This window comes from Dermochelys coriacea, chromosome 3, assembly GCF_009764565.3.
Source record: "Dermochelys coriacea isolate rDerCor1 chromosome 3, rDerCor1.pri.v4, whole genome shotgun sequence".
Taxonomy (NCBI): Eukaryota; Metazoa; Chordata; order Testudines; family Dermochelyidae; genus Dermochelys; species Dermochelys coriacea.
The window spans coordinates 148,456,603-148,482,613 of record NC_050070.1 but is presented as its reverse complement, the minus strand read 5'-3'; the positions used below and the strand labels follow the sequence as shown (position 1 = coordinate 148,482,613).

Here is a 26,011-nt window from a genome sequence, read left to right as displayed (position 1 = left end):
TACAAATCATGACTAAAAATGTATTCTCTAGTAAATCAGAAATGTATCTTTCATCATTTTCTAACGTATAACAAATGTAAAAATTAAGAATCTGAGTAAATGTATGTTAACTATATAATTGCTTAAATAAATATGTATAGATATAGTGTATCCTCCTACTTAGGAAAAAAAGTATCAAGTTTAGTATAAAGGCTACATTTAGTCCATAGCAACATTTTAATGGTTACCAACCAACCAGCTTCTTTTTAGGCAAATAACTAAAAAGCACAAATGTAAACCAATTATTTAAGCCACTGATTTAAGTCAATCTCCACAGAATGCTAATGAGCCTACACTGCATTTTTCTAGAATAAAGTCTTGTCCTGGTGTCAAGGTACAATGTGTCTCAAGCACACATTTTTGTACAGCATCCTGTACGTCTTCTGACAGCTGTACTCCACAGTGGAAGTATCTCCAGTTCCACGTATAATTCGTAAAATAGTTAAGAATGAAAAATCCTGTATTAATTACAATATCCTGAACTGGGATTTCTCTTTTATTGGGATGCCTCCCAAGAACATTATTTTGGCACAATTATAGTGAATGATAGGTAACTACTACTTAAAAAAAGAACAGCATTAACATTTACACTGCTTAATGGGGATTAATTTTACTACTACCAAGTAGTTTGGAGGTGTATCATCATGTGTGGGAATTCTAATTGCTGACTTTTTGATGCACAAATTTCCAAATAAATATCAAGCATTTTCTTGGATACTTAGGAAGCAGCAGTCTTCAGTCAAGGACAGCAAAGGTGAAGCATCATCAGGATAAACTTAACATACATTAACAAAACTTTAGGATTGAGAAGTCAAGCACTCAAGTCACAAATGCAAAGTTTAAACCTTAAGTCAGCAAGCTGACACCTCCTCATTCGATTTATTGTCTTTTTAATCACATTTGTTGATAGTTCTTTAATATAAAAATTTCAAGAATTACTGGATATGTGCTTATTATATATCAACATATATGAAAATCTTATTAGAACATTTGGATTTACTAGAAGAATTACAGAGGTTTGTGATTTTATCAAATCCAAACCATACACAAAAAGACTAGGGACTAGTAATGATCTCCACAAAGTAAATTATAACTTGTCAGTAACCTAAAAAGGGGGGAGCGTTTAATTCACTGGGCATTTTGTAAAATTGTTTGAAACTGTTTTATTGCAACTTCAGATTAAGGTTTATAATCAACTAAGTTATAAATACTGTGGGGGGTTTTGTTTGATTAAACACTCATATGGGGGGGAGGAGAGGCAAGAGGGATGTCTCTTGTTTTAATGTTCCAAAATTGCTATAGGCAAAGAACAAAAGATTGAAAATTAAGGCCTTGATCCTACAAACACTTAAGCAATTTGTAATTTTGCATAGATACACTGTACACGGACTTCACTGGGACTTCTCAGGCTTAAACATATGCACCCATATGTCTGCTGAATTAGGGGATAAAATTTTGTTTTTTATTAAATACTTGCCTAAATGGCATACAATCTTTGGCATCTTCTACACCAGGAAAATAGGTTGGTATAACTATGTCACTCTGGGGTGTGAAAAATCCATACCCCCGAGCGATGCAGTTACACTGACCTAACCCCTGGTGTAGACAGTGCTAGCTTGACGGGGAGATGGAGCATCTAGGCTGATGGGAGAAGCCCTCCGGTCGACACAGATAGTGTTTTCAACTGAAGCACAAGTGTGTCTGAGAGTATGTGCAAGACAGAGTGCGTGCGTGTGCACACACGCCAAAATTTTCAAAGTTAGAAGCCTAAAGTTAGATATTTAAATATGGCTGTAGGAGCCTTAAATTGGGATTTTCAGAATCACCTACATGATTTAGGAGCGCAAGTCCCACTGACATCAAACTGCAAATCCTGGTGTAGCCTGGTTAAAGCATGTTTCTGACCTGTGGAAATTCAATACTGGAATCTGGTGTTGGCTACAAATTTATCCTGGCTATTTGCATCTGAGTTTGTGTTTTCTCACAGAAAGGATACTAGTGAGGCCCTAGACTTACTTTTTTCCCCACCCTTGGTAAGTAATTATAGTGTGAAATTTCTAAGAAAAAAATCTCTATGTAAAATCTGACACAATGAGAAATTAAAGAAACAAGTAAACATGTTAGCATTTTAAGATTACAAAAAGGAAAGAAAGTAAACTACCAGCAATATGTGTTTTAAATAAAAAAATTGATTTAAAAAAGTCATGAATAAAATAAAAATTACCAGGAATGCAAATGAAAACTGGAGAAAGATAAATGCTTTTTCAGGAATTTCTACAACATGTTGCTTTAGATCAGGGAAACTCAAGTATACTGAGATTTCTAGTCACATTATTCCCATAGTATTATATTTACCCTTAAATTAGAATTATTTTCTTTGTATGCTGCATAAGCCTTCCGATTTTATCTATATATTTTAGTCCACAAATCAAGCTTTGTGAAAATGAACATTTTAAAGAATTTGTTTTGGGAGAAACCTTCAAACAAATGATATTCACAGTAAAGATAAATTTGTATCCAGTCACAGAAATAGATAAATAACATCATGCAAGCCAAAACACATTTACTCGGATAATCTCCTCCACATGACATGTAAGTGAATAATCAAATATTTCTGAACAGTGGCCTCTTGCAAAGAAAGCAAGAATTATTGAGGATTTTTCTGAATTTGTGGCAATAAGACTTCAAAGTACTCCTAAAATGGAGCAAGCAAAAGTAACACAAGAACAGCCATACTGGGTCAGATCAGAGGACCATCTAATCCAGTATCCTGTCTTCCAACAGTGGCCAATGCCAGATGCATCAAAGGGAATGAACAGAGCAGCTAATCAAGTGATTCATCCCTTTTGCCCATTCCCAGCTTCTGGCAAACAAAGGGTAGGGACACCAACCCTGTCCATCCTGGCTAATAGCCATTGATGGACCTATCCTCTATGAATTTATCTAGTTCTTTTTTGAACTGTGTTATAGTCTTGGGCTTCACAACATCCTCTGCCAAAGAGTTCCACAGGTTGACTGTGCATTGTGTGAAAAAATACTTCCTTTTGTTTTAAACCTGCTGCCTATTAATTTCATTTGGTGATCCCTAGTTCTTAAATAACAATTCCTTATTTACTTTCTCCACACCAGTCATGATTTTCAAGACCTCTATCATATCCCTAGTTATCTCTTTTGCAAGCTGAAAAGTGCCAGTCTTACTAATACATGTCTAATTCATACATCAGGATTCTAATTATTGCTTCCCATAAAAGTTGAACAGGAACATTTTTCCACTAAACAGTTTTGATGACATACACATTGTGACCTGAATTCTTTGGGTGGGGAATAAAAAGGAGAGAGCATTAAAAGTAGTAATTACTGTTTGAAACTATAGCCTGTCAAACAAAGCATCAAAACAGAAAAGGCAGAAACACTGTTTCAGCTCAAATGCCTTAATGCCACTGTGTCATGCAGCACTTCATCAGAAAACCCTGAAATACAGTTAACTCTGCTCCCCTCTGTACAGCAGCACACTTTCACTGTTACAGGATTAAAATGTGCCTGGCCTGACAATGAAACAGCAGAGCCATCACATTGTTATGCAACTCACTGTCTGCAAGGGTGGTTTGTAGTTCCTTCTTTATTCAGCAAGTGCCAAGTGCATGCTTAATCAATGTCACAGCTCACTACAGTATGCAACCAAAGCCACTGTCTATCCACTTCTCAGAGCTGACTGGCTGCTAAGTTATGCTATGCTTTGAAAAATATCTTGGAATTATTTTCAGAGGCTTTGAGTGCAGGTCTATGACAGTCCGAACACTACTGTCAATAAAACAGATTTTTTTCATCCTTTTTCGAAGACTGGACTAAAATTACATAGTGGAATTGAATATAGAGTTTACTGAATTTGGAGTTCTTGCGTGTCAACGTGAAAAAGCATCTTCAGAGGGCTGGTGAGAAGCAGAGCAGATTAAAGGCTCATTTTTGAAGTGAAAGTCAAGAAAACTACATATATCTGAACAAGAGCAGGAGCTTATCTAATTTTAATTAAACCCAAATGGCATGTATTACTTGCTTGTGAATAAAATATATGTCATCTAAGGAAAAGCTCAAATTTAATTAAGATAATAATATACAGTTTGTGTCAATATTGAAAGGGGTTTTGTTTGTTTGTTTTAAACTATGTTTAGCTTCAGTGGATTACAGAAAGATAAAACCAGTCAGTATTTTTGGAAGATCTTGTAATACCATCACTTCCAAAGCTTAACTTCTTTATCAAAAAATTGTTCATGTTCATATAGGATCTCTCTCTCTCTCTCTCTCTCTCTCTCTTTAAATGAAAAGAGCAGCCCTCCATGAAGATAAAAGGTTGGTTTGTCACTGAATCGAGGACTAAGAAGCATGTCTGATGACATTTTATTCCTGATGCAATGTAGGGTAAGGAACATTTTCTTTTTGCACTGTTATCTAAGCAATGTTATGTTATGGGCTGAGGACTTAATTTAATTTGATTCTCAGCAGCAATGTGTTTATCTTTAATGAATAAAAACATCTTCAGAGGTAAATGTAATTATACTCTAAAATGTTATTCTGAATCTTAAGTAAGTAAATAAGGGTCATTTGGACTACTAGAAAGATTAAATCCACATTTTAGTAAGAGCAGAATTTTTTTTTTTTAATCAGGAATGTTAAACCATAGCAGATAAACAGCATCCAGTACCTAATCCAAAAAGGAAAGTAATCTTTTAGAAAAATGCTTAAAGAAGGTACTTGTTTGCACATACATTAAGAACATAAGCAGAACTACACAGCGGGGGTTACCGGTCAACCTTATTTTTTACAATAAAAATGGAAAGATGGTACATTATCATATATAAGAAATCCTCAAATTTCTATTTTTGATAATGTTGTAAAATATTATGATCTCTGGGCATAGTATAATAAGATCATCATCTTTGAAAACTGACATCTACATTTTTTGTTCAATATTTACTGTTGCACAAATGGTCAAAAGCTGGTAGATTAAAAAATGCCTTACCTGCAACTGCTAGTTGTACGCATAGCTATAAAGGCTGCAGAATTATATTATGACATTTCTACACTACAAATCACTAAACAAATAAGAGTATCTTCAGTTGTTATTGTACCGTGACATTCCATGTTCAACAATTGCTAAGAAATCACAAATGCTATTTCAGTCATTTTCAATTATATGACCATTACTTGCTTGTGTTCAATTTTTATTTCACAAAGAATAAGATAAATAGGCTAAGGCCAAACTAGAAACAGCTTTTATGACAAAACATTAAATTGGCATGCAACAACAAACCAGAGCCATTTTACATCATGCCTAATTCCACAGCTACAAAACAAATACTACTTAAAATATGAATATAGCCACACAAAGAAAACAAAAACTGAGTCAGACATAACAGAGCATTAAGAAATCAAAAGATGTTTAGTATACAGCTATAGTGCACAATTTTTTTTTGAAAATATCAAAACTATTTGATCAAAAAGGGCTAGATTTATCATTTTTTCTTTTTCTAGCTAGCTGTCAGAATACCAGTGAAGATAACTGCAGAAAAAATGGGGACCTCTGCCATCAAAACACTAGAAGATGTAAAAAAGCAAGAGGAGAATGAAGAAAAAGAAGAATCTATTTTAGCCATGCTGGGGATAATTGGAACAGTGCTCAATCTCTTTGTGATTGTTTTTGTGTATGTCTACACTACACTTTGATGACATTTTCCAGCATCAATTGTACAGTATACAGTGCAAAGACCTGAGATGACAAGAACGATTTCTAAATGCAAAGCAATAGGAAACACTGACTCAAAATATTATCAAACACATTCCAGAGCAAAATATCTGGCTAAGGGTACTGCATCAATGACTGTGAAATGCATCAGTAAGCCCAGTTAGGAGTACTAAATTATGTAAATGCAGACTGACAATATTAAACTTCTCATTCATGAAGGATGAAGCTCAAACACTGGAAATACAGATAGTATTGTTTTACTACCAATGAACATTCAGGAAACAATCGGTGTAAACAAATTAAAATCCAGAGGACAATCGCACCATAGAAGTCTTCATGAAGAATGTACATTACATATATATTTTATTTATTTCAATCCCTTGCTTTCTATAGATTTGTGATGATACACCTCTGTATAGGTAAGACCAGAAAACAAAAAGTCAAGTAGGGTTTTTATTTTAAAAGCACCATTGTATGTTAAGATTTATACCAATGTATAATGAGTGTGAGGGGAAAAGCACTGTTATACCAAAAGTACTGTAAAATTATAAATAAAATTTTAACTATTGACTAAATTCTAGAACTTTTGTTATAATGTTTAGTATTTTCTTTTAAGATTTATTAGAAGAATGATAGCAATGCACATTACTAGATGTTTCCCTCCAGTGTCATTTTGAGAATGTTTGTGACATGAACAAAATCACTTTTGGCATTTTTATATTGATGCTTAGTTTAAAATAAAATAAAAAGCAACATCAAGCAAGGGTAAAGAACAGAAATAACAATTAATTGAACATTTCTTACTAGCTGGATACTGACAGATTTCTAAACTGTTGCTCTAAAGCCTCACAAAAAAATTTAATGGGTTTTTGCAGAGTTCTGGTGTGCACTGTGTTGTACAGAGGAAGATTTAATCCTTGCTTTGAGGAGTTTACTATCTAAGGCCCAGATCCCACATGGATCTTCAACTTTTTATACCACAGATATTTAATTTGTACTGTTTATTATTTAGGCCCAGTACTACACATATGCTTAACTTTTAAGTACATGACCAGTCCCACTGAAATCCATGGAACTTGCACACGTTTAAAGGTACGCATGTGTGAGAGTCTTTGAAGGACTGGCTCTAAATCTAAGTTCAAACATATGTACGTTTTTATATACGTACACATATGCACATTTTCCTATTCCATAAAGAAAGCTACCTTGAGAACATTGAAGTTACAAGGTTAAGCATTCAAGGTGGGAAATGTGAAAGCTATGAGGGACACAGCACAATTAACTTTAAAATCTCACTTCTGTTTTATATGAAAACTAATCACCTAGTATTGCTAAAAATACTCCTGAAAATTTCTGTCTTCCAGGAGAAAGGGGGGCAAGGAAGTACTTGTGTGTCTGACAGTGATGAGCACAATTTCTTTCCCTGGCTGTTCTGGGGCAGTTTTGCAACATCCCATTCCTTAATCAAGGCTATCTGTAAACTGATAATCTAATGCTTTTAGATAATCTACTACTATAGATTACTATACTCTGCGGTGAGAAAGAAACAGAGACCCTGAAAGCCATTTAGAAATAAAATGTTCAGCAAATAAAAGTAAGGACTCCACAATATCCACAGTGAATTAGGGAAAGGCTTCTGCATCTTTTCTCCCGCTTATTAAATCCATGAGATATTATATAGTATTTATTTGAGAAGGATTGGGAGTGGAAGATGTTTTCTCGTTTTTACTATTTTGTGCTTGATAGTGGGTCATCTATAAAGAGATGTCCAAAAAGTAATCAAAAATGAGATTACACTGGGGGTGGATATAACAGAGGTAGAGAAAAGATTTAGGTGTCATCCATACAGTACAGAAAATATTTCATCTTATGACATCACCATAGATATAGGAAGTAATATACTGTTTGGTAAAAAATAACTGGAATCCACAAAGAATGTGTATGTGAACAATAATATCAACATATTCATGTTGATTTAAGAAACTGTAGCATAGATTGGGATTTTTATGACTATTTATAGTATTTACATATTACAGCATTGATTAACTTTATTTATAAAATTATCCTTTGGGTGACGTTTTGGGAGAAATTACTCATACTCATATCAAAGATTAATGTAGTGATTTTGTTAAGCATTCTCTGCCTTAAGGAAATAGTTCAGACATATTTTAGTGTTTGCACAATGCAAAGTGAAATGCCGGGGGTAGCAGGATGCTGTTTTAATTCAGTAGACAGCACTCTATCCTTTGAAATATTATTGAACCAGTGCACCAATACGATATTGATGCACTGTGCTGTCGTTTTTATATTTCAGATAAGTCTGCTTTCCCAAGGCTATGACCAACTATGGTAAAGATCCCATGGCACCGTTTACAAGAGCGAGGTTGTTAATGCTGGTATCCTGGTAAAATTCTTCATTTGTGTAATTACATTCTCTCTCAGTTCCCACTGCAGTTTCAGTTTACACAATATTTTTTCACTGGCTGCCCTAAGTTATAAAGTACTATCACTGTAGGATAGTGACCCCAGTCTTATAGAATTTTTCTTAAAACAAAATTTATCAACTACACCAGAGAACTATCGAATTCAACATGCCCATCTGAGACCACAGAGGCAGTTCACTAGGCAAAGAGTTTTGGAGACATAGACACAAACTTCAATAGATTTTTTTTAGAGTTTAAGCACTGGAAACTATCAAATATATGCAGGGGTGCGGGAACAATTTTTATATTGGGGTGCTGATGGTGGAAACCATGCATTTGGTGTTTGTTATTACTACTTCAAGCCAGGAAGTACAGCAGCACCTCCAACCCACCCCCAGAACTCCAGCACCAGTGAATATATGTACATAGATGGATAAAAAAAAAAATCCAGATTCTGGGAGAAGAGGGGATTTCCTCTTATTAGAAGCCATATTTAAGAAAATCATCATCTATATTCTCAGCACATCCACAAACCTGGGGAACTATAGAAAATTAGCCAGCAAACCAACCAGACATAATGGAGGAAGAACAGAATAGAAGATCAAGGGGGAATAGCAACATATAAGGCCCAATGACCAAAAGGAGACTCAGGGTACGTCTACTCCAAGATAAAAACCCCACAAGTCATCCAGGTCAGCTGACTCAGACTTTTGGGGCTCAGGCTCCAGGGCTAAAATAAACTGTTGTGTAGACATTCAGGCTAAGGCTGGAGCCTGAGCCCTGGGATCCTGTGAGCCCAAATGTCTACACAGCAATTTTTAGCCCCGCAGCCTGAGTCAGCTGACCTGGGCCAGGTGGGGGCTTTTATCCCTGTGTAAACATCCTCAGATGAGGATGCAACATTAACATTGCAGTTTCTTGCTAAAGATGTGGAGATTTCCAGGTGGGTGCTCTGTAGAGCTCTTCACAAAACATTTTATTTCTGCCCAAGTCTGGATAGATATATTGTGAATATACTCGGACTTGAGTTATTTTTCCAGCCTTCTTTTACACTTCTTATAAGTTTGGACCCACCAGCAAACAGCTGTCTCTGAAACTTTCATTCCTCTGTTCTTGCCAATAAAAGAAAAGAACAAGGCATCAGATTCCTTGAAGTACTAGGTCCTGTCTAAGCAGAATTGGATGGATTGGCAAACAGGGATGCAATGCCATCCAATCTCTTGAGAATACAAAAGTAATGTCATAAGTGAAATGATAGGGTAGGATTTTCTGCTGCGTTCAAAGTACTACTTTGTCTTGAGGCAGTAAGGTGGAGTCAAGGCCATTTAACTCACTAATCCTGTAGTAGAAAAGACTTCAGTTGGACAGGCAACTTTAAACAATGAGGAAAAAAGGGATGGGGGTAGCTATACATTTAGAAGGCTGCTCCATTATCTGCTTCAGAACTAAATTAAACATTCAGCAGTTTGCAATAGGAGACTTAGCAGGATGAAACTTCACAACTATTAAATGAATCTGCATTTGTGATGTGATGCTAGACTAGTTGATGAAATTCAAAAGAGCATTCAAAATGGCAGTATCAATCTATGAAGCATAGAATCATAGAAATGTAAGATTGGAAGAGATCTTGAGAAGTCATCAAGTGCAGCCTATTGCGCTATGGCAGGACCAAGTAAACCTAGACCATCCCTGACAGGTGTTTGTCCCACTTTTTTTTTTTTTTTTTTTTAAAGCTTCCAGTGACGGGGACTCCACGAACTCCCTTGAAAGCCTATTTCAGAGCTTAACTACCCTTAGAGTTAAAAAGTTTTCCCTAATATTTAACAAATTTTCCTACCTACAGATTAAGCGGATTACTTCTTGTCCTCCCTTCAGTAGACACAGAGAACAATTGACCATACTCCTCTTTATAATGGCCCTTAACATGTTGGAAGGCTTATCAGGTCGCACCTCAGTCTTCTTTTCTCAAGTCTAAACATACCCAGTTTTTTCAACTTTTCCTTATTGTTCAGATTTTCTAAACTTTTTATTATTTTTGTTGATCTCCACTGGACTCTTTCCAATTTGTCCACACAATCCTTCCTAAATTGTGGTGCCCAGAATTGGACACAGTACTGCAGCTAGGGCCTCAATAGTGCAGAGTAGAACGAGACAATTACCTCCTATGTCTTACATATAACACTCCTGTTAACACACCCAAGAATGATAATAGCTTTTTTTTGCAGCTGCATCACCATTGATGCATATTTAGTTCGTGGTTCACTACAACCTCGAGATCCTTTTCAGCAGTACCACCTATATAGTTGTGCATTTGAGTTTTCCTTCCTAACTGAAGTACTTTGCATTTGTCTTTATTTAATTTCGTCTTGTTGAATTCAGAGAAATTTTCCAATTTGTCGAGGTCATTTTGTATTTTAAAAACCTGTTCTCTCAAGTGCTTGCAATGCCTCCCAGCTTGGTGTCATCTGCAAATTTCATAAGCATATTCTCTACTCCATTATCCTAGTTATTAATGAAAATATTGAATTGTAGACCCAGGACTGACCCTGTGAGGGCCTCACTACATATGCTTTCCCAATTTGACAAAACCATAACTACTTTTTGAGCATGGCCTTTCAACCAGTTGTGCACCCACCTCCGAGTACTTTCCTCTAGACCACGTTGCCTAGTTTGCTTATGAGAATGTCATGTTGGGACTGTGTCAAAAGCCCTCACTAAAATCAAGATATATCTGGTCTACTGCTTCCACCATCCACTCAGTCAGTAATCCTATCAAAGAAGGAAATTAAGTTTCTTTGGCATGATTTGTTCTGGACAAATCCATGCTGACTATTCCTTATAACCCTATTATCCTCCAGGTGCTTAAAAACTGATACCTTAAATACTTTAGGATGAATTTTACAGACCCTGCTAACCTGAATACATCTAACTTATCTAAATATTCTTTAACCTGTTCCTTCCCTATTTGAGATTGCATTCCTTCCGCCAGGCTGTCAATATTAATTGCGTTGAGTCATCACTAGCCTTTTTAATGAAGACTGAAGCAAAATAGACACTAAATCCCTCAGCGTTCTTGATGTCATCAGTTATTAGTTCTCCTTCCCCACTAATTATAGGAACTACACTTTCCTTCATCTCTCTCTTTCTCCTATTGTATTTAAAAAACCTCTTCTTTATTGCTTTTTATGTCCCTTGTCAGGTGTAATTCATTTTGTGCCTTAGCTTTTCTGATTTTGTCCCTCAGTTTTTCTGATTTTGTGCTGTTCTTTTGTGCTCCTCCTTAGCAAGTTGACCACGTTTCCATTTTTTGGAGGATTCCTATTTGATTTTCATGTTATTATAGAGCTACTTATGGAGCCATATTGGCTTCTGACTATTCTTCCTATCTTTCCTTTGCATTGGAACAGTTTGCAGTTTTGCCTTTAATATGGTTTCCTCGAGGAACTGTCGGCTCTCCTGAACACCATTTTCCCTTAGATTTTCTTCCCATAGGACCTTACCTACTAGTTCTCTGAATTTGTTTAAAGTCTTCTTTTTTGAAGTCCATTATCCTTATTTTGTGGCTCTCATTCCTTCCCTTCCTTAGACTCATGAAATCCATCATTTTCACCCGAATTGCCTTCCACCTTCACATTTACAACCTATTCCTCCCTGTGGGTCAGAATCAAGTATAAAATAGCTATCTCCCTGGCTACTTCCTCCACTTTCTGGAAGAAAAAAATATCCGTGATAAAGTCTCCACTAAGTTCTTAGAATGTATGTTTTGCTGTATAAAACTTTCCCAACAAATGTCTGGGTAGTCAAAGTCCCCCATTACTACCTGGTCCTATGTTTTGGATATTTCTGTAATTTGTTTTAGAAATGCCTCATCTACCTCTTCCTTCCTGATTTGGTGGTCTGTAAAAGACCCCCAGCACAACATCATCCCTATTTTTAACCCTTTTATCTCTCAGAAACTCTCAACTGGTCTGCCTCCCACCTCCTTCTGGACCTCAGAATAAGTGTATATATCCTTTATATACAATGCAACCCCTCCTCCCTTTTTTCCCTGAACAAGCTTTCCCCTGCTATACAAATATTCCAGTCATGAGACTGGAATCCACCAAATCTGTTATGCCAATTAAATAATAAATTAAATTATGTACTAATACTTCCAGTTCTTCCTGTTTATTCCCCAAACTCCTTGCATTTGTGTACAGATATCTAAAGTCAAGTGTGAAGACCAATCACCACACAGGAACTTAGGGTAGGTTTTGATAGTTTTAACGCCAATTAGCTTCTATATTAAGATCATCAATACTCACACACTTCCCCCACTGTCAGCTGCGGAATAAGACTCAGAACAAGTAAGACACTGTCTCCTCCAAGGGGAGAAGGAATTCTTGTTAGAAGACATTCATAAGGAGTCTCTTCTTCAGGTAGAAAGCCAAGGAAGACGGTAGTGCCATGTCATCAGAAGCAGTGCTGACCACAAACTTCTCCCTCACTGACTTCTGTGAGTCTGAAACTAATGTGCAAGGAAGAAAGCAGAAAGGAAAAGCTGCCTGAAAAAACACAAGGGTCCCAAGCCTTCCCAGCAGCCAGCATTATGTCAGCTTCTTCTAGTAAACACAAAGACAGAATATTGTAGCTTATGATGCAGTTACCAGCCTTTATTATAAAGAGAGACAGAGGCACCCAAACTCTTCACCTTGTGGGCTCAGACCGGTGTAGTCAGCCTACAGTTCTCCAGACTGGTAGATCTACTGTGTTGTGTACGAGAACCAATTCACAGAGAAACCAGTACTGCTAAATTTAATTTTAAAAGTATTTTTAAACAGTGGTAATTTTTGGTAGAGCCTTCCTGTCTCAGTCCCATTATGCTATGCACTGTATAGGTATGTAACAAAAGACAGCCCATTTTCTTTTCCTTTCCTTTCTATCTTCTGTTTCCTTACTCCACTGTTTCTACATAGACTCTGAGCTGCTTGGACTAAAAGGGATAATCACTTTCTCTCTCTTTTCTGCCTTCCCTTACCTAACCTAAAAATTTTGGCTGGTACTATTTATTTCTTCACAGATCTCAGAGGTCCATTGGATCAAATAAAATATCTTTACTATTTAAATACAAAATATAAGAAACACTCAACCAGATGATGACTCACACAAGAACTAGATGGTGACTCAAACTAGTTGCCATCCATACCTGGGAACTACTGATGTAACAAACAAACTGTGTTTCACTGCAGATGTGGCTGCATTTTATCAGTAGACGAACTCACTCCTGTATTTGAAAAATGATTAGGGTTGATCTTTCTGAATGAAAGATTCTATGTAAAAATTATGAAACAGTAAAAAAAACTTCACTTGAAACTACAAATATGAGATATACCTAAGTCCTCATTAAGGAAAACATGTTTTGTTAGCTTTTTAAAAACTTAAAAAAAGTTATCAAATGAAAAAAGCATAATGCAAATGTAAACGTGTATCATGTTCTCATTCAGACATGAAGACATAAGTATATTAAAATCTCATCATGCACTGAAATGATGAGTTTCCTTCAATATTCTTTTATAAAAAATATTAATTGTAAATGCCATGGTAATTCTACACAAAGAATACAAATATAATTGTACATAAAAGTCGCTCAGAGTAATAGTTTCAGTAGTATTGTAATTCTGACCCTTATGAATAATGTCTGAATACCTTTGCCCTGTTCATGAGGGACTTTTCCTTCTCTGTATTAAAGGGAAAAATGCAATTAGGGAAATTAATGAAAAATGTCCAATTTACAATTTCAAGGATATCTGGATCACTTTGCTCCTCCCCAGAAAATGATGCAGGACATGACTGAGTGATCTGCTTGGATTGCAAAGACCTGTTTCAAGATGAGGTTTCTAAATGATGAAATGATATTTAAGTGGTCTTCATCTGCTTATTTATTAAAAATTTCACTTTTATCAGGAACACGTGTTCTTTTGAGATATAGATTTTTTTTTAAGAGCCAGTTAATCTAGAATGAACCTGCCAGAACATATTTAAAGCTCAGGAAAACTTAAGATAAATTTCTAGTTGAGAGTTGTCATTAAATCAATATCACATGCAGCTTAATATTAAGGTATTTCACAAACAGAGGTGCCTATTAACAAGCTCTGCCAAACAGAGACCTTATAGGCAAGACACATTCTGTACTTGTAGCTAACTGTGCTTAAGATGAGTCTACAAATAAGACATAAAATTGCAGTCATCACCAAAACACTGGTTTCAGAGTAGCAGCCGTGTTAGTCTGTATTCGCAAAAAGAAAAGGAGTACTTGTGGCACCTTAAAGACTAACCAATTTATTAGAGCATAAGCTTTCGTGAGCTACAGCTCACTTCATCGGATGCATTTGGTGGAAAAAAAAAAAAAAGTTTTTTTTTTTCCACCAAATGCATCCGATGAAGTGAGCTGTAGCTCACGAAAGCTTATGCTCTAATAAATTTGTTAGTCTTTAAGGTGCCACAAGTACTCCTTTTCTTTTCACCAAAACACTGAAAGACTATTCTAACATCATAACAGAAGCAGCAACCTATACAATATTAATTGTAGAGGGAGCAATAGCAACCCCTATATTTTCCATTATAAAAAACCTTCCCCCCCCCCCGATTTTTGAAAAAGATCTCTGGATTCACCATGGTTTGCAGCAGCGGGAGAGTCCTGAGGTAAAGGTAAGCATTTGCTGACCCCATGGCCATTCCTTCTGCTGTGGGCAAGTTATGGAGCTGCTAAAAACTGCTATTTTCTGGTAATGTGTTGCTCAATACAGCTTATTCCTGGGTTGATGTGAAAATCCCTGAACATTTTATTAGCACTATGCATGCAATGCCCTAGTTTCTCAGTTTGGATTAGAAGCCAGGAGACCATGAATTCAAGTCTGTTCTTCTAGTCACACTGACTGGTGTTAATAATTTTGTGCCCTTTACAAACCTTATTGGATAAGGCATCTTACCCCACTGAGAGGTTACACAAGCTTGGAATAAAACCAAGATCTCTAATAGGGCGGATTCAAGTCTCATATATTTAGATTTGGCAGATTATTTCTGAGGGGCAGTGCAGTTGAGTATGCCGCTGTCTTGTCTGTAAAATGGGGCTACTCAAACATATATAATATGCTCAGTGTATTATGCATGCTTCTCTACTCACATGTCTACAAAGGATAACAGTCTACTTGCGCTCCCTACTAGGGCAATTCACCTTTTAGGTCAAGTGCTAGTGTTTGTGTTGCAGAGACTCTCGGGTTCAAGCCCTGCTGATAGAGTTGTGTGGTGGGAGGGTGTAACAGTTGCACAATATTTGTCTTTTCAAAAACACTAGAGAAGTACTTACAAGTTACAACATTAAACATGCTAATACTGCAAATTCAAGCACTCAAATTTGGAAATACCAGATTTAAGGATTTCCATGAAACCTTTATTCTGCCTCCTAATGCATAAAAAACACACTGTGATAGTGTCTAATTACATGATCACATACAATTTTTTCCACAAGATACCGGCTTCTTTCAGTCGACAGGATGGATGGTACTCAGAAAATGAATCAAGGCGGTGTGGCGAATGAGGCTGTTTGTATGACCTTCGCTTTGTAAAGTTGGTAGGTGTGTAGTAAATGAAGCAGGAAGAAAAAAAGCTGGTTAGCGCAGTTTGATACCAGGAAGAACTGGGTTCTATCCCTAGCCCCTGTGGTGCTGGGCAAAGTCACCTAAATCCAAATTTTCATAGACTACTACTAACTGTGTGCTACTCATATTCTGGGTGTGCACAGTTGAGATCCCTCGGCCTTCATCTCCAGAGATGCTGAGCATTCACATTTGCAACTAAAATCAATGGAAGTGGTGAATGCTCAGCACCTCTGGCAATGTAGCATGGTCTTGAAGAATGAGTACAGGATTGAGAGTTAGAAGGACTGAGAATCCTGGCTCTGCCACAGACTCACTGTGTGTCCTTGAGAAAGTCACTTTGTTTTTAGGACACTTAGTTAAGAAATATACCGTGCTTTGAGTATTCGACAGGCAGGGACTGCCACCACAGTTTACAGTGCTTAGCCGGTGCGGGGTCTCTCGACAGCTCCGGGGCACTACACACCGAAGAAGCCTGAGCCGGCGTCGGGCGCTCCAGGCCCGGCGGCTGCAATGAGGCCTCCACCAACAGCTGCTTTAGACGAAAGTCTCTTTCTTTCCTTGTTCTTGGCTTAAACGCCTTGCAAATTCACCATTCAGTTTGATGTCCGTCCCCCAGGCAACGTAGACACAAGTCGTGGGGGTCACTAACTGGCACAGATTTGTGGCATGTGGCGCAACCTTGAAGCCGTGGGCGGGGGCTGGAAGCCTCCAAGCACCTAATGACTTAAGTGTCCACAATAGGTATGTTAACAAACGGATAACAGCTACTCTAAAGGCTAAGGGACTGCTCTTCTATGGGGGTGGGGGGGTTGTTCCAACGCCGCCATGGATGGTAAGAAGGAACTGGACGGGGTCAGGCTGGCAGGGGTATATATGCACGGCACAGTGGCACTCCTCAGGGGGCCCTGCCGGGAGCCACTAAGGGAAAAAGTTTCCAATGCTCGTGCACGCACACCTAATGTGGAATGGACGTGAACAAGCACTCGAAGAAGAAAACCTTATACTGAATAAAAATTACAATTAAAAGTTTGTTACAAGTAGGATTCTTAGTACTTTTAACAATTTAAAAAGAAGTTAAGTGCCACTCAGCAAAACTGACATTTGGACACAGGGATGGTAACTTTGCTCTAGTCCACAGGAAATTTTAAAATTCATTTCCACCAGAGATGCAGAGCCCTGCAAGAAATGAGACAAAGATTTTTCAAAAATGGGTGCCAAAAGCAGACACCTATATAGGGATTTAGGACCCCAACTTTAGGCACCTATTTTTGAAAATCTTGATCTGAATTATTAAATTCAAACTTAAATCTGTTCAAATAACTTATGAATAGATTCAGAAAAAAATCTAATATGCTGTATATTACAAGAGTTAATTTACAGAAGGATTAAACCATTTTTTAAATAAGTCATTTTTGGACAACATGGCCCACAGCCACAATTAACAAAACAACTTGTTCTCTCAGGCAAAACTAAGCAAGTTTTCCCCATGGAACATAAAACTAGTCGCCACCATTTTAGATAAGAAGATTACCACCACAACAGGACTTGCATTAGCCATAGTGTTTGAAATCACCTACTCTGATTTATCTTAAATTTCAGCTGCAAGTTTGTAAATACTGACCAAAGTGTTCCTGAAAATGAGATAATCCTGTAGTGATGTGTCAAATACTCAAATATCCAGAGAAACATTCTTCACATTGTTCAAAATTTTTGTTGACTGAGGTTCCCTGAAGACATTTTTAGATTGCTTCAGCACAAAACAACACAATGCCCCACCTACCACAGAGTAGTTACAGAGAGCCAGCTAAACAGCCTTTATTTCATTCTATATACATGGTTTTGAAAAAATACTTGTTAAAAGGTAACTCCTATTTCAAATGGTTTGTCTTATGCCTCAAGGAACGAAATACTAACATGACGCCCTGCAAGCCATTTTCAAGCTCCGGTGGGAATCCATGACATCTGTGACATCACAACTCAGAGGGAGCCAGCTATTGTAGCTTCAGGAGAACTAAACCAGAATTTTTTAAAAGGTACAGAATCATCCATAGCTGAATACCCACTCCCAGTTCCACTCTTAGAAAGTTCAGAAGTAATGACAGGGCTCACACATGCCTATACATTACCTTTAACCAGGATTGCTAGTTAATGCCAACAACTGGCATGTGTATGCACACTAACATTAAGTCAACTATAAATTTCTCATTAACACCACACACTTAGGACAGAAAGATTAACTGTAGACCAAAAATCCACACTGCCACTTAAACCCTTGGTTCACAGCATGAGGAGGCACAGTGGGCAGGAGTGAACCAACAGACACTGTTACAGAACCATTTCTGCTCCCAGGAGCGCATGTGCACCCATAATGAATATCCTTGGGACTAGCTCTTGAAGAAGAATAGTAAAATACAAAACTCTCAGATAGAAATGTGATTTTTCAAGGTGATAGCATCTGTAAACAGAATTTTTTTTAAAGTAGTTTTGAATTTTTTAAAAAAAGGATAATTTTCAACTGTGCAAGAGTTCAAAACTCTACAAAATAAAGAGAGATTACATCAACAGCCACAGCAAACAAATTTAATCTTATAAGACTAAAGTAAATCTACTATAAAGGAGTAATATGTCAAAAGTAACCCTGATGAAAATTTGCAGGTGCTGTCTATTTTGTTCAAGTAGCATGAAATTCTCTTGCAAATGAATCTTTACATTTACCCTGATTTTGTCAATAACACTTCTGCTTTTCCACCAGGCTCCTTCCAGAGAAAAGTGCAATATGCTTTAAAAATAAAAAATAATTAAAAAAAAAGAACAGCAGCACTTTACCTGAATCGTTACGGAGGTATGACGACATTGCTGGAATGAGACAAGACTGACTGAGTAGCTCTAACAGAACTGATGGAAGAGCATTGCTGTTTTGTCCTCTACCCTCATGGCTAGTCTGGGTCTCTCCATTTGATATGCTCCCTGCAGGATTTATGTAACTAGCAAGAACCTGAAAATAAAAATATATTGAGACACTTAGTCAAAATCTGATGCATTTTAGAGGCAATAACTCAAACTGTCCATATCTACTTAATGGCTGGCTTGTTGTTTTGCCTATTAAATGTCGGAAGTTACTCCTGTGAGCTCAAAGATTATTTAGATAGAATCCTATACAGAAACTACCAGATCACAGTTTATTACTATTTTTGTTAAGATAAGAATGTAAACTAAGCATTAAATAAAGCCACTTCAAATTATTACACAAAAATTTAGGTTTAAAAAACCCACTGAAAGCACTAAATTGCTAGACATATCTTTGTTATGTGTCACTGGGGGAGATCTGAAACTCCTATTAGAATAGCTACCTTCTAAATACATCCTATCTCCAGTTTAATCCCATGATAAATCCAATTTGTAAATCATATGGCAAACAGTGAAGACAGTGAGAGGTATCTGTCCTCTCAATAATAAGATGCATAACCTGTTGGGTCACTGTTGGATCTTAGATGGTCAACAACAAAGAATATCTTAATCATCAACATCGGGCAAAGAGACTGCAACTTTTACTGTTAAATGTGGACCTATCCAGTTATCCATGCTTCAGTCACTTCTGATGAGATTACTCCCTGCATGCGGCTATACCTAAACACTGTCTTTGATCTTTAGTCAGTGAATAACACAGCTGTCTTCTTCCTTGTTTGTGTACTGAATTGTCTTGCAGGGTGTATGAAGCTTGTGGTCTGTCATCTACAATGACTTCAATTAGTTTCTTGGAAACTATCATTTTTTTACCTATTACATTTTATGTGGCTCAGGCCTGAGCCACCTTAAAAATGACCTCTCCACTGTGCTCTTTCCCAGCAGTAAAGATTAGCGAAGGCATATGAGCTGACAGCTCCATGAGTTAAATTTGTACTGATTGCAGTTAGGATTTCTTATAAAAAGGGCCCTTGGCTCTGAAATTCAGTCCCTATATTTGTTAGCTTGAGCTTGTTGAATTTCATGCCTTGCTACTAGGCTTATTTACATAGTTTGTTTTCTATTGTTTTTTTCCCTCTATAAAAGATGTTTGATAGGAGACAGATTCTTTTGCATATGCATGTATAATAATGGTGATCTAACAGAGTCCTTTAACAATGTGGCACTTTATGTATTTAAATTATGCATCTTTCTTTTTCAGTATTTAAGAGTATAAATACATTTTATAAATGAAAAAAGGCAATATTTGTATCAGTTGTTAAACTATGTACTTCTTTGTCAGAATATGCCATCAGCCTCAGGACATTCAAACTTTTGTTCAGTTCTGAAGTAGCAATAAACTCATTTCAGACAATCATAAATAAAATGTACATGGCTCAAGTTCAGTGGTATGCTGAACAAGCCCAGAGAAGAGAGATGTGCCTGGGGGAAGACTGAATGAAGCCTTTTGAGACCATTCTCCTGTGTCTGAAAACAAGTTACCCTTGCTAGTGATGAAAAAAGGGGGAAATCACAAAGAAGCCTATTTGGCGAACTAGAAATTAGTCTGTTCCTAGTCTCCTAGGCCTGCTTCTCTAATCAGCTGCCTTTGCTTTTGCCTAGATGCCAATAGGTTTACATGGAAGTATAAAAGCACCACAGAAATCTAGAATATCCTTGGTTCAGTGAACATTCAGAGCTGTCCATGTGCTGACAGCTAAGCACATCCACTTTTGTGTTCTGTTCTTTTTATGGATCACCATGATAGGGGTTATAAACTTATAGGTGATCCTTCTCCGGGGGGGAGGAGAGGGGAAATCTGTGTTTATCATTTAAACTTGAGCTTCTTGTGATCTCTTGCTAATTTATGTTTGCTACATTCACTGTATTACTTGGTTGAACAGAGACATGCTCTATATACTCTCAAGTGATCCTGAAGGTCCTAAAAGCATCAAACTCAGTCTATAGAAGGCAATGCTCTGCAACCTTCCTGACCTTGATAAAGTAACTGGTGTGTTACTGGTGATAACACAGAAATACTCCCCTGCCTGAAAGGCTGGCATGTGTTCTCATTTCTGGTGGTCAGGAACAAACCCCTCCCACAATCATATAATCACAGGGGCATCCACCTTTGCCTCAAAGCTATTATGCACATCAAGTTTACAACCTCCTGTTTTCAGCAGCTTAGCCTGCAAATGTGTAACAAAACAGCTGCACAATTAATTACTGGAGGTCACAGGTGTATTGCATCTGTCTTTAAGCAAATAGCTTATTGGGAATTTCTGCTCCATCTGGTTCAGTCCACATTTTCAAACATTCACATTTGTTATAAGAAAAAAGCTAGACTTTTTTTTTTTAGACAAACAGGAAAAATGATTTTTTTTTTAAACTATAGGCTCACAAATGGCTGATAGGTGTTTCAGCCTAATAAGTAAGACACTTTAGACACTTGAGTGAAAAAGAGGTTAAAAATACAAATTTTTTTTACAGGCTTAACTACATTACCACCACATGGATGAATCCCTACATGGATTATTTATACTTCACCATTTCATACCTGCAGAAGACAAGTGACATGTTCTTCTTCCAGCCTTTGTTTAGTCAAAGCTTGTTCTACATCCCATCCAGAAGCAGTGGAGCCAGTTCCAAAGCCAGTACCCTTAGCCCAGTAGAGTTGCTGTTCTTCTGTTGATGCACTGTTGTGCGTGCTCGACACCTGTGGCTAACAAAAACAAAAAGTGATTCTACATCATATTGTCCAGGTCCTTCAAAATTCCTTCTGTCCTTCAGGAAAAGGTTTTTTGTTGTTTTTTATTTACTTATTAAAACAAACTCATGGACATTGTGACACTGCACCCCATATTCTTCGCAGGGATTATTATGTTAGTGATTATTAGTGATTATTATATTATGACATAATTATGATGTATTTTATGCAAGATAAACCATGTAAGGTGTCATTGGAAAAGTTATGATTTGCTGAATATAATTATCCTTTTTGTATGCATGTAACATTTTTGTATCTGAAGTTATGAATATTGACTATGTATCTGTATTTCAAATGTAGTTACACCTGGGTAACACCCACTAGACAAGATGCTTTCAGTCTAGATAGTGAGTGGGGAAGGGCCCATTCAGGGCAACAGGACATTAGGAAAAAACAATAGGCCTTCGGAGAAGTTTATCTCCCACCTGGGGAGCCTTCCTGAAAAGGCTACAGCCAGACTCCAAGTAATGGCTTCTATGACTCTACAAGGACATGTGATGAGACCACATGTCTCCAGACTTCATCTTGGGATGTCAGTATTTTTCCAGAAATTGGTCTGGGAAACAAGCTTTGAAACAAAGGGTTCCTGCCCTATGCAAAAGCTATACAAGTCAGGTAGTGATCATCTGGGGTTCTTCACTCCACACACAAGACGACTCCTGGAAACACCTGAGGAACAAAGACTGAACTGGGGGAAGTGCTGGACCCAGGCTAAAGGGATTTCTAGTCTGAATGACAGGTTTCAGATTAGCAGCCGTGTTAGTCTGTATTCGCAAAAAGAAAAGGAGTACTTGTGGCACCTTAGAGACTAACAAATTTATTAGAGCATAAGCTTTCGTGAGCTACAGCTCACTTCATCGGATGCATTTGGTGGAAAAAACAGAGGAGTGACAGATTTCCACTCTATACGGCTAAATTCAGTGCCTTGCATAATCACAGGTTTCAGAGTAGCAGCCGTGTTAGTCTGTATTCGCAAAAAGAAAAGGAGTACTTGTGGCACCTTAGAGACTAACAAATTTATTAGAGCATAAGCTTTCGTGAGCTACAGCTCACTTCATCGGATGCATTTGGTGGAAAAAACAGAGGAGTGACAGATTTCCACTCTATACGGCTAAATTCAGTGCCTTGCATAATCACAGGTTTCAGAGTAGCAGCCGTGTTAGTCTGTATTCGCAAAAAGAAAAGGAGTACTTGTGGCACCTTAGAGACTAACAAATTTATTAGAGCATAAGCTTTCGTGAGCTACAGCTCACTTCATCGGATGCATTTGGTGGAAAAAACAGAGGAGTGACAGATTTCCACTCTATACGGCTAAATTCAGTGCCTTGCATAATCACAGGTTTCAGAGTAGCAGCCGTGTTAGTCTGTATTCGCAAAAAGAAAATGCAAATGCAAATGCATCCGATGAAGTGAGCTGTAGCTCACGAAAGCTTATGCTCTAATAAATTTGTTAGTCTCTAAGGTGCCACAAGTACTCCTTTTCTTTTTGCGAATACAGACTAACACGGCTGCTACTCTGAAACCTGTGATTATGCAAGGCACTGAATTTAGCCGTATAGAGTGGAAATCTGTCACTCCTCTGTTTTTTCCACCAAATGCATCCGATGAAGTGAGCTGTAGCTCACGAAAGCTTATGCTCTAATAAATTTGTTAGTCTCTAAGGTGCCACAAGTACTCCTTTTCTTATAGTCTGAATGAAACACCTAGGGATTCCAAGCTGTAAAGCAAGTGAAACTTGCCCCTTAAGAATCTGCAGCCTGCTTGTACCATCTCTTCGGATATGAATAGCAGATTCTCACCCTATCTATTTAGTACATTAAGTTTTGTTTGCATTTTGTGTGTATTTGCTAGGTAATCTGTTTTGATCCATTTGCTATCACTTAAAATTTATCTTTTGTAGTTAATAAACTTGTTTTTGCTTTATCTAAACCAGTGGGTTGGAGCGAAGTGTATGGGAATCTTAGCTCGGGCAAAAGGCTGTTGCATATTCCTCTCCACATTGAGGAGGGGGCGAATTTTATGAGCTATACAGTTCCCTGTGCAGCAAAGATGGTATATTTTGGTGTTTATACTCTAGATTGGGAGCGTGTCTGTGGAGCTGGGAATTGCCTTAACTGTAGCCTTCCTATGCAGGGGTTGGTCAGAGAGCCTGCATGTAACTGCTGCTGGGTGTGTCCCTACCTGTATGTATGCTAGTGAAAGTGCAGGCTGGAAGGCTTGACAGCTGGTCACAGCAGTACAGTGTGAGAGCAGGTGGGTCGGGGGGGCTCAGGGAAACCCCAGCATCCTGGGGGGAACCCATCACAGACATCCATTGGAATTCAAACCCCAGCACAGGAAAAACTCTGCAACGCATGTGAATTTCTAGTACATAACCAGGACTGTAAATCATCCCATGTGATTTTCAGTTTGCATGGGACAGTAAATAATTTTTCTGTTCACTGTAATGACGTTGGCAATAATAATATTTTATAATGTACACTAATGAAGGCTAATTAGGATCATGTTAAACGATGCAGCTTTACAACTAGCACTAAAATCTAGCCAAGTTTAATGAAAATTATAATTATTAGACAAATTTGGATGGAAGATAAAATGTCATTTCAAACCTTTCTGCAGGCTGCTAAGACTTGGATTATGAAAGTACATGGATTAAAACTGTGAATAAACTTGCTAAAGTAGTAAAAGAAGAATGAAATTGTTAAGCCATAAGCCTACAAATCAGGGAGAAACAGGTTATATTCCCAGCTCTACCACAATTCATATGTGGCCCAAGTCACTTAAACTCAATGGCATCTCAATTTCTACTTCTGTAAAATGGGGATAATACTTCCTGACCTTGTAGTGTCATGAGATTTATTTCACTAACTTTGAGGTGCTCAGATTGCTGATTCTTATGGTGCTCATTACTGCATTTAAATAATAAAATAAATGTAATAGAAAAATAGCATTAGATTAGCAAACTGTTTTAACATGTTAAAATATTCTGGTGCCTGTGTTAAATTTAAAAGATAGCTACCAGATCTTAGATGAAACTTCATATATAGAAGATAAGAACTCTGGAAAAAAGAATTCCAACTGATGCCTAAAGTTGTGCACCTAAATATATATTTAGCACCTAAATAAGTGACCTGCTTTTCAGAAATACTGAGCACTCACAGCTCCCACTAGAATTACTGAGAGCTTTGGGTAATGAGCACTTCTGAAAAGCAGGTCACTTATGTAGATGCCTAACATCAGGCACCCCATACTGAAAATTTTGGCCTATGCCAAAAACTGGAGAGGACTTCATTTTCTCTTCTGATTTTCACCTTTTGTGTTGTTTCAAGTTTAGTAAAGAGAATGAGGAAATAAAGCTGTTAAAACTATTTGTAATAAAAAGCAAATACCACTCATGTAACGTTAAAATATATAAAAAGACTGAATTATAAAACAACAAATTTTGAATTGGAAAAAACAATAAAAGTCAAATAAAATATATTTACTATGCATCTTGGAAAATCAGTAACATTTTAAATTATAACATTGTTACACTACATAAATATATCATTATGGCCTTTGCAGTAATATATTGGCAACGTTTTGCATTCATGATTTTAGTTTTAAACTGGAGCCTAAAGCCACTTTAATAGTAAAAGTGCAACATGCCCAAATTCATGGAGATGTTACTATAGATGAATATGCTGTCTCTTTGGACTTGAGCACTTCAGGAGAGCCCTCACCTCAAGAACATAGGCTTCAGTACAGGCTTGGTGAATCTCTCATTTTTTAAAAAGTTATCTTCCTTATCACAGGGAGGGGTGGGAAAGCATATAGCACATCATCTGTGTGAGGGCATCTGCACCTACTGAAAGAGAATCCACTTCGCTGGTGAAACAGTGATCTAGATTCACATTTCTGTGATTTGCGAGAGAGATCTACTTCCAGGTGTCTGAATTACTTGGTCACTAGTTTAACGATTTCCTAATTCAGATGCCATACAGATTTGTTGGTGAGATAGCTACTCAGCCAATCCTACTCATGGATTCAGGGTATGCTATATGTGCACTGCTCTGAGTGATAAGATACTCTTCTCTGCCCAGAACAATTTCCCTTGCTTCTGAGAGGAGCTGTGAGCTTCTGATTCCACCAATTGTTCAAATATGTGACCATGGTGGTCAAATCAGACTGAATCAAAACATGCTCGCCTCCAAGGTAGTGGTGATAAAAACTTAGTGCATTCATTTCTGTGAACTCTAGGAAGCGGATACTTTCTCTTTTCCATGTGGCATTCTCTACATGTGACCATCTTGTTTTCCAGGTGTGCTCCTCACCCAGCAAGACATGTATTTGTTGCAGAAGTGGAAGGTGAAATGGTTGGACTTTCAATATGTTTTCTTGTCCTCAACACCATGCTCTGAGCATTTCTAGCCTCGGTGTCCTAGAAGCTTGAAGTGGATGACAGGGGATGATCACTTGATGA

The 26,011-nt window shown here is 37.4% G+C and overlaps 1 protein-coding gene across 1 annotated transcript in view; it reads right to left on the bottom strand.

The window, feature by feature from the left end:
- The window catches only part of BIRC6 (baculoviral IAP repeat containing 6), a 342,876-nt gene that overhangs the window by 78,820 nt on the left and 238,045 nt on the right, over positions 1 to 26,011 (bottom strand). The window contains 2 exon segments of the mRNA XM_038394017.2: positions 18,666 to 18,834; positions 21,340 to 21,504. Coding sequence (XP_038249945.2) covers positions 18,666 to 18,834; positions 21,340 to 21,504 — 334 coding nt within the window.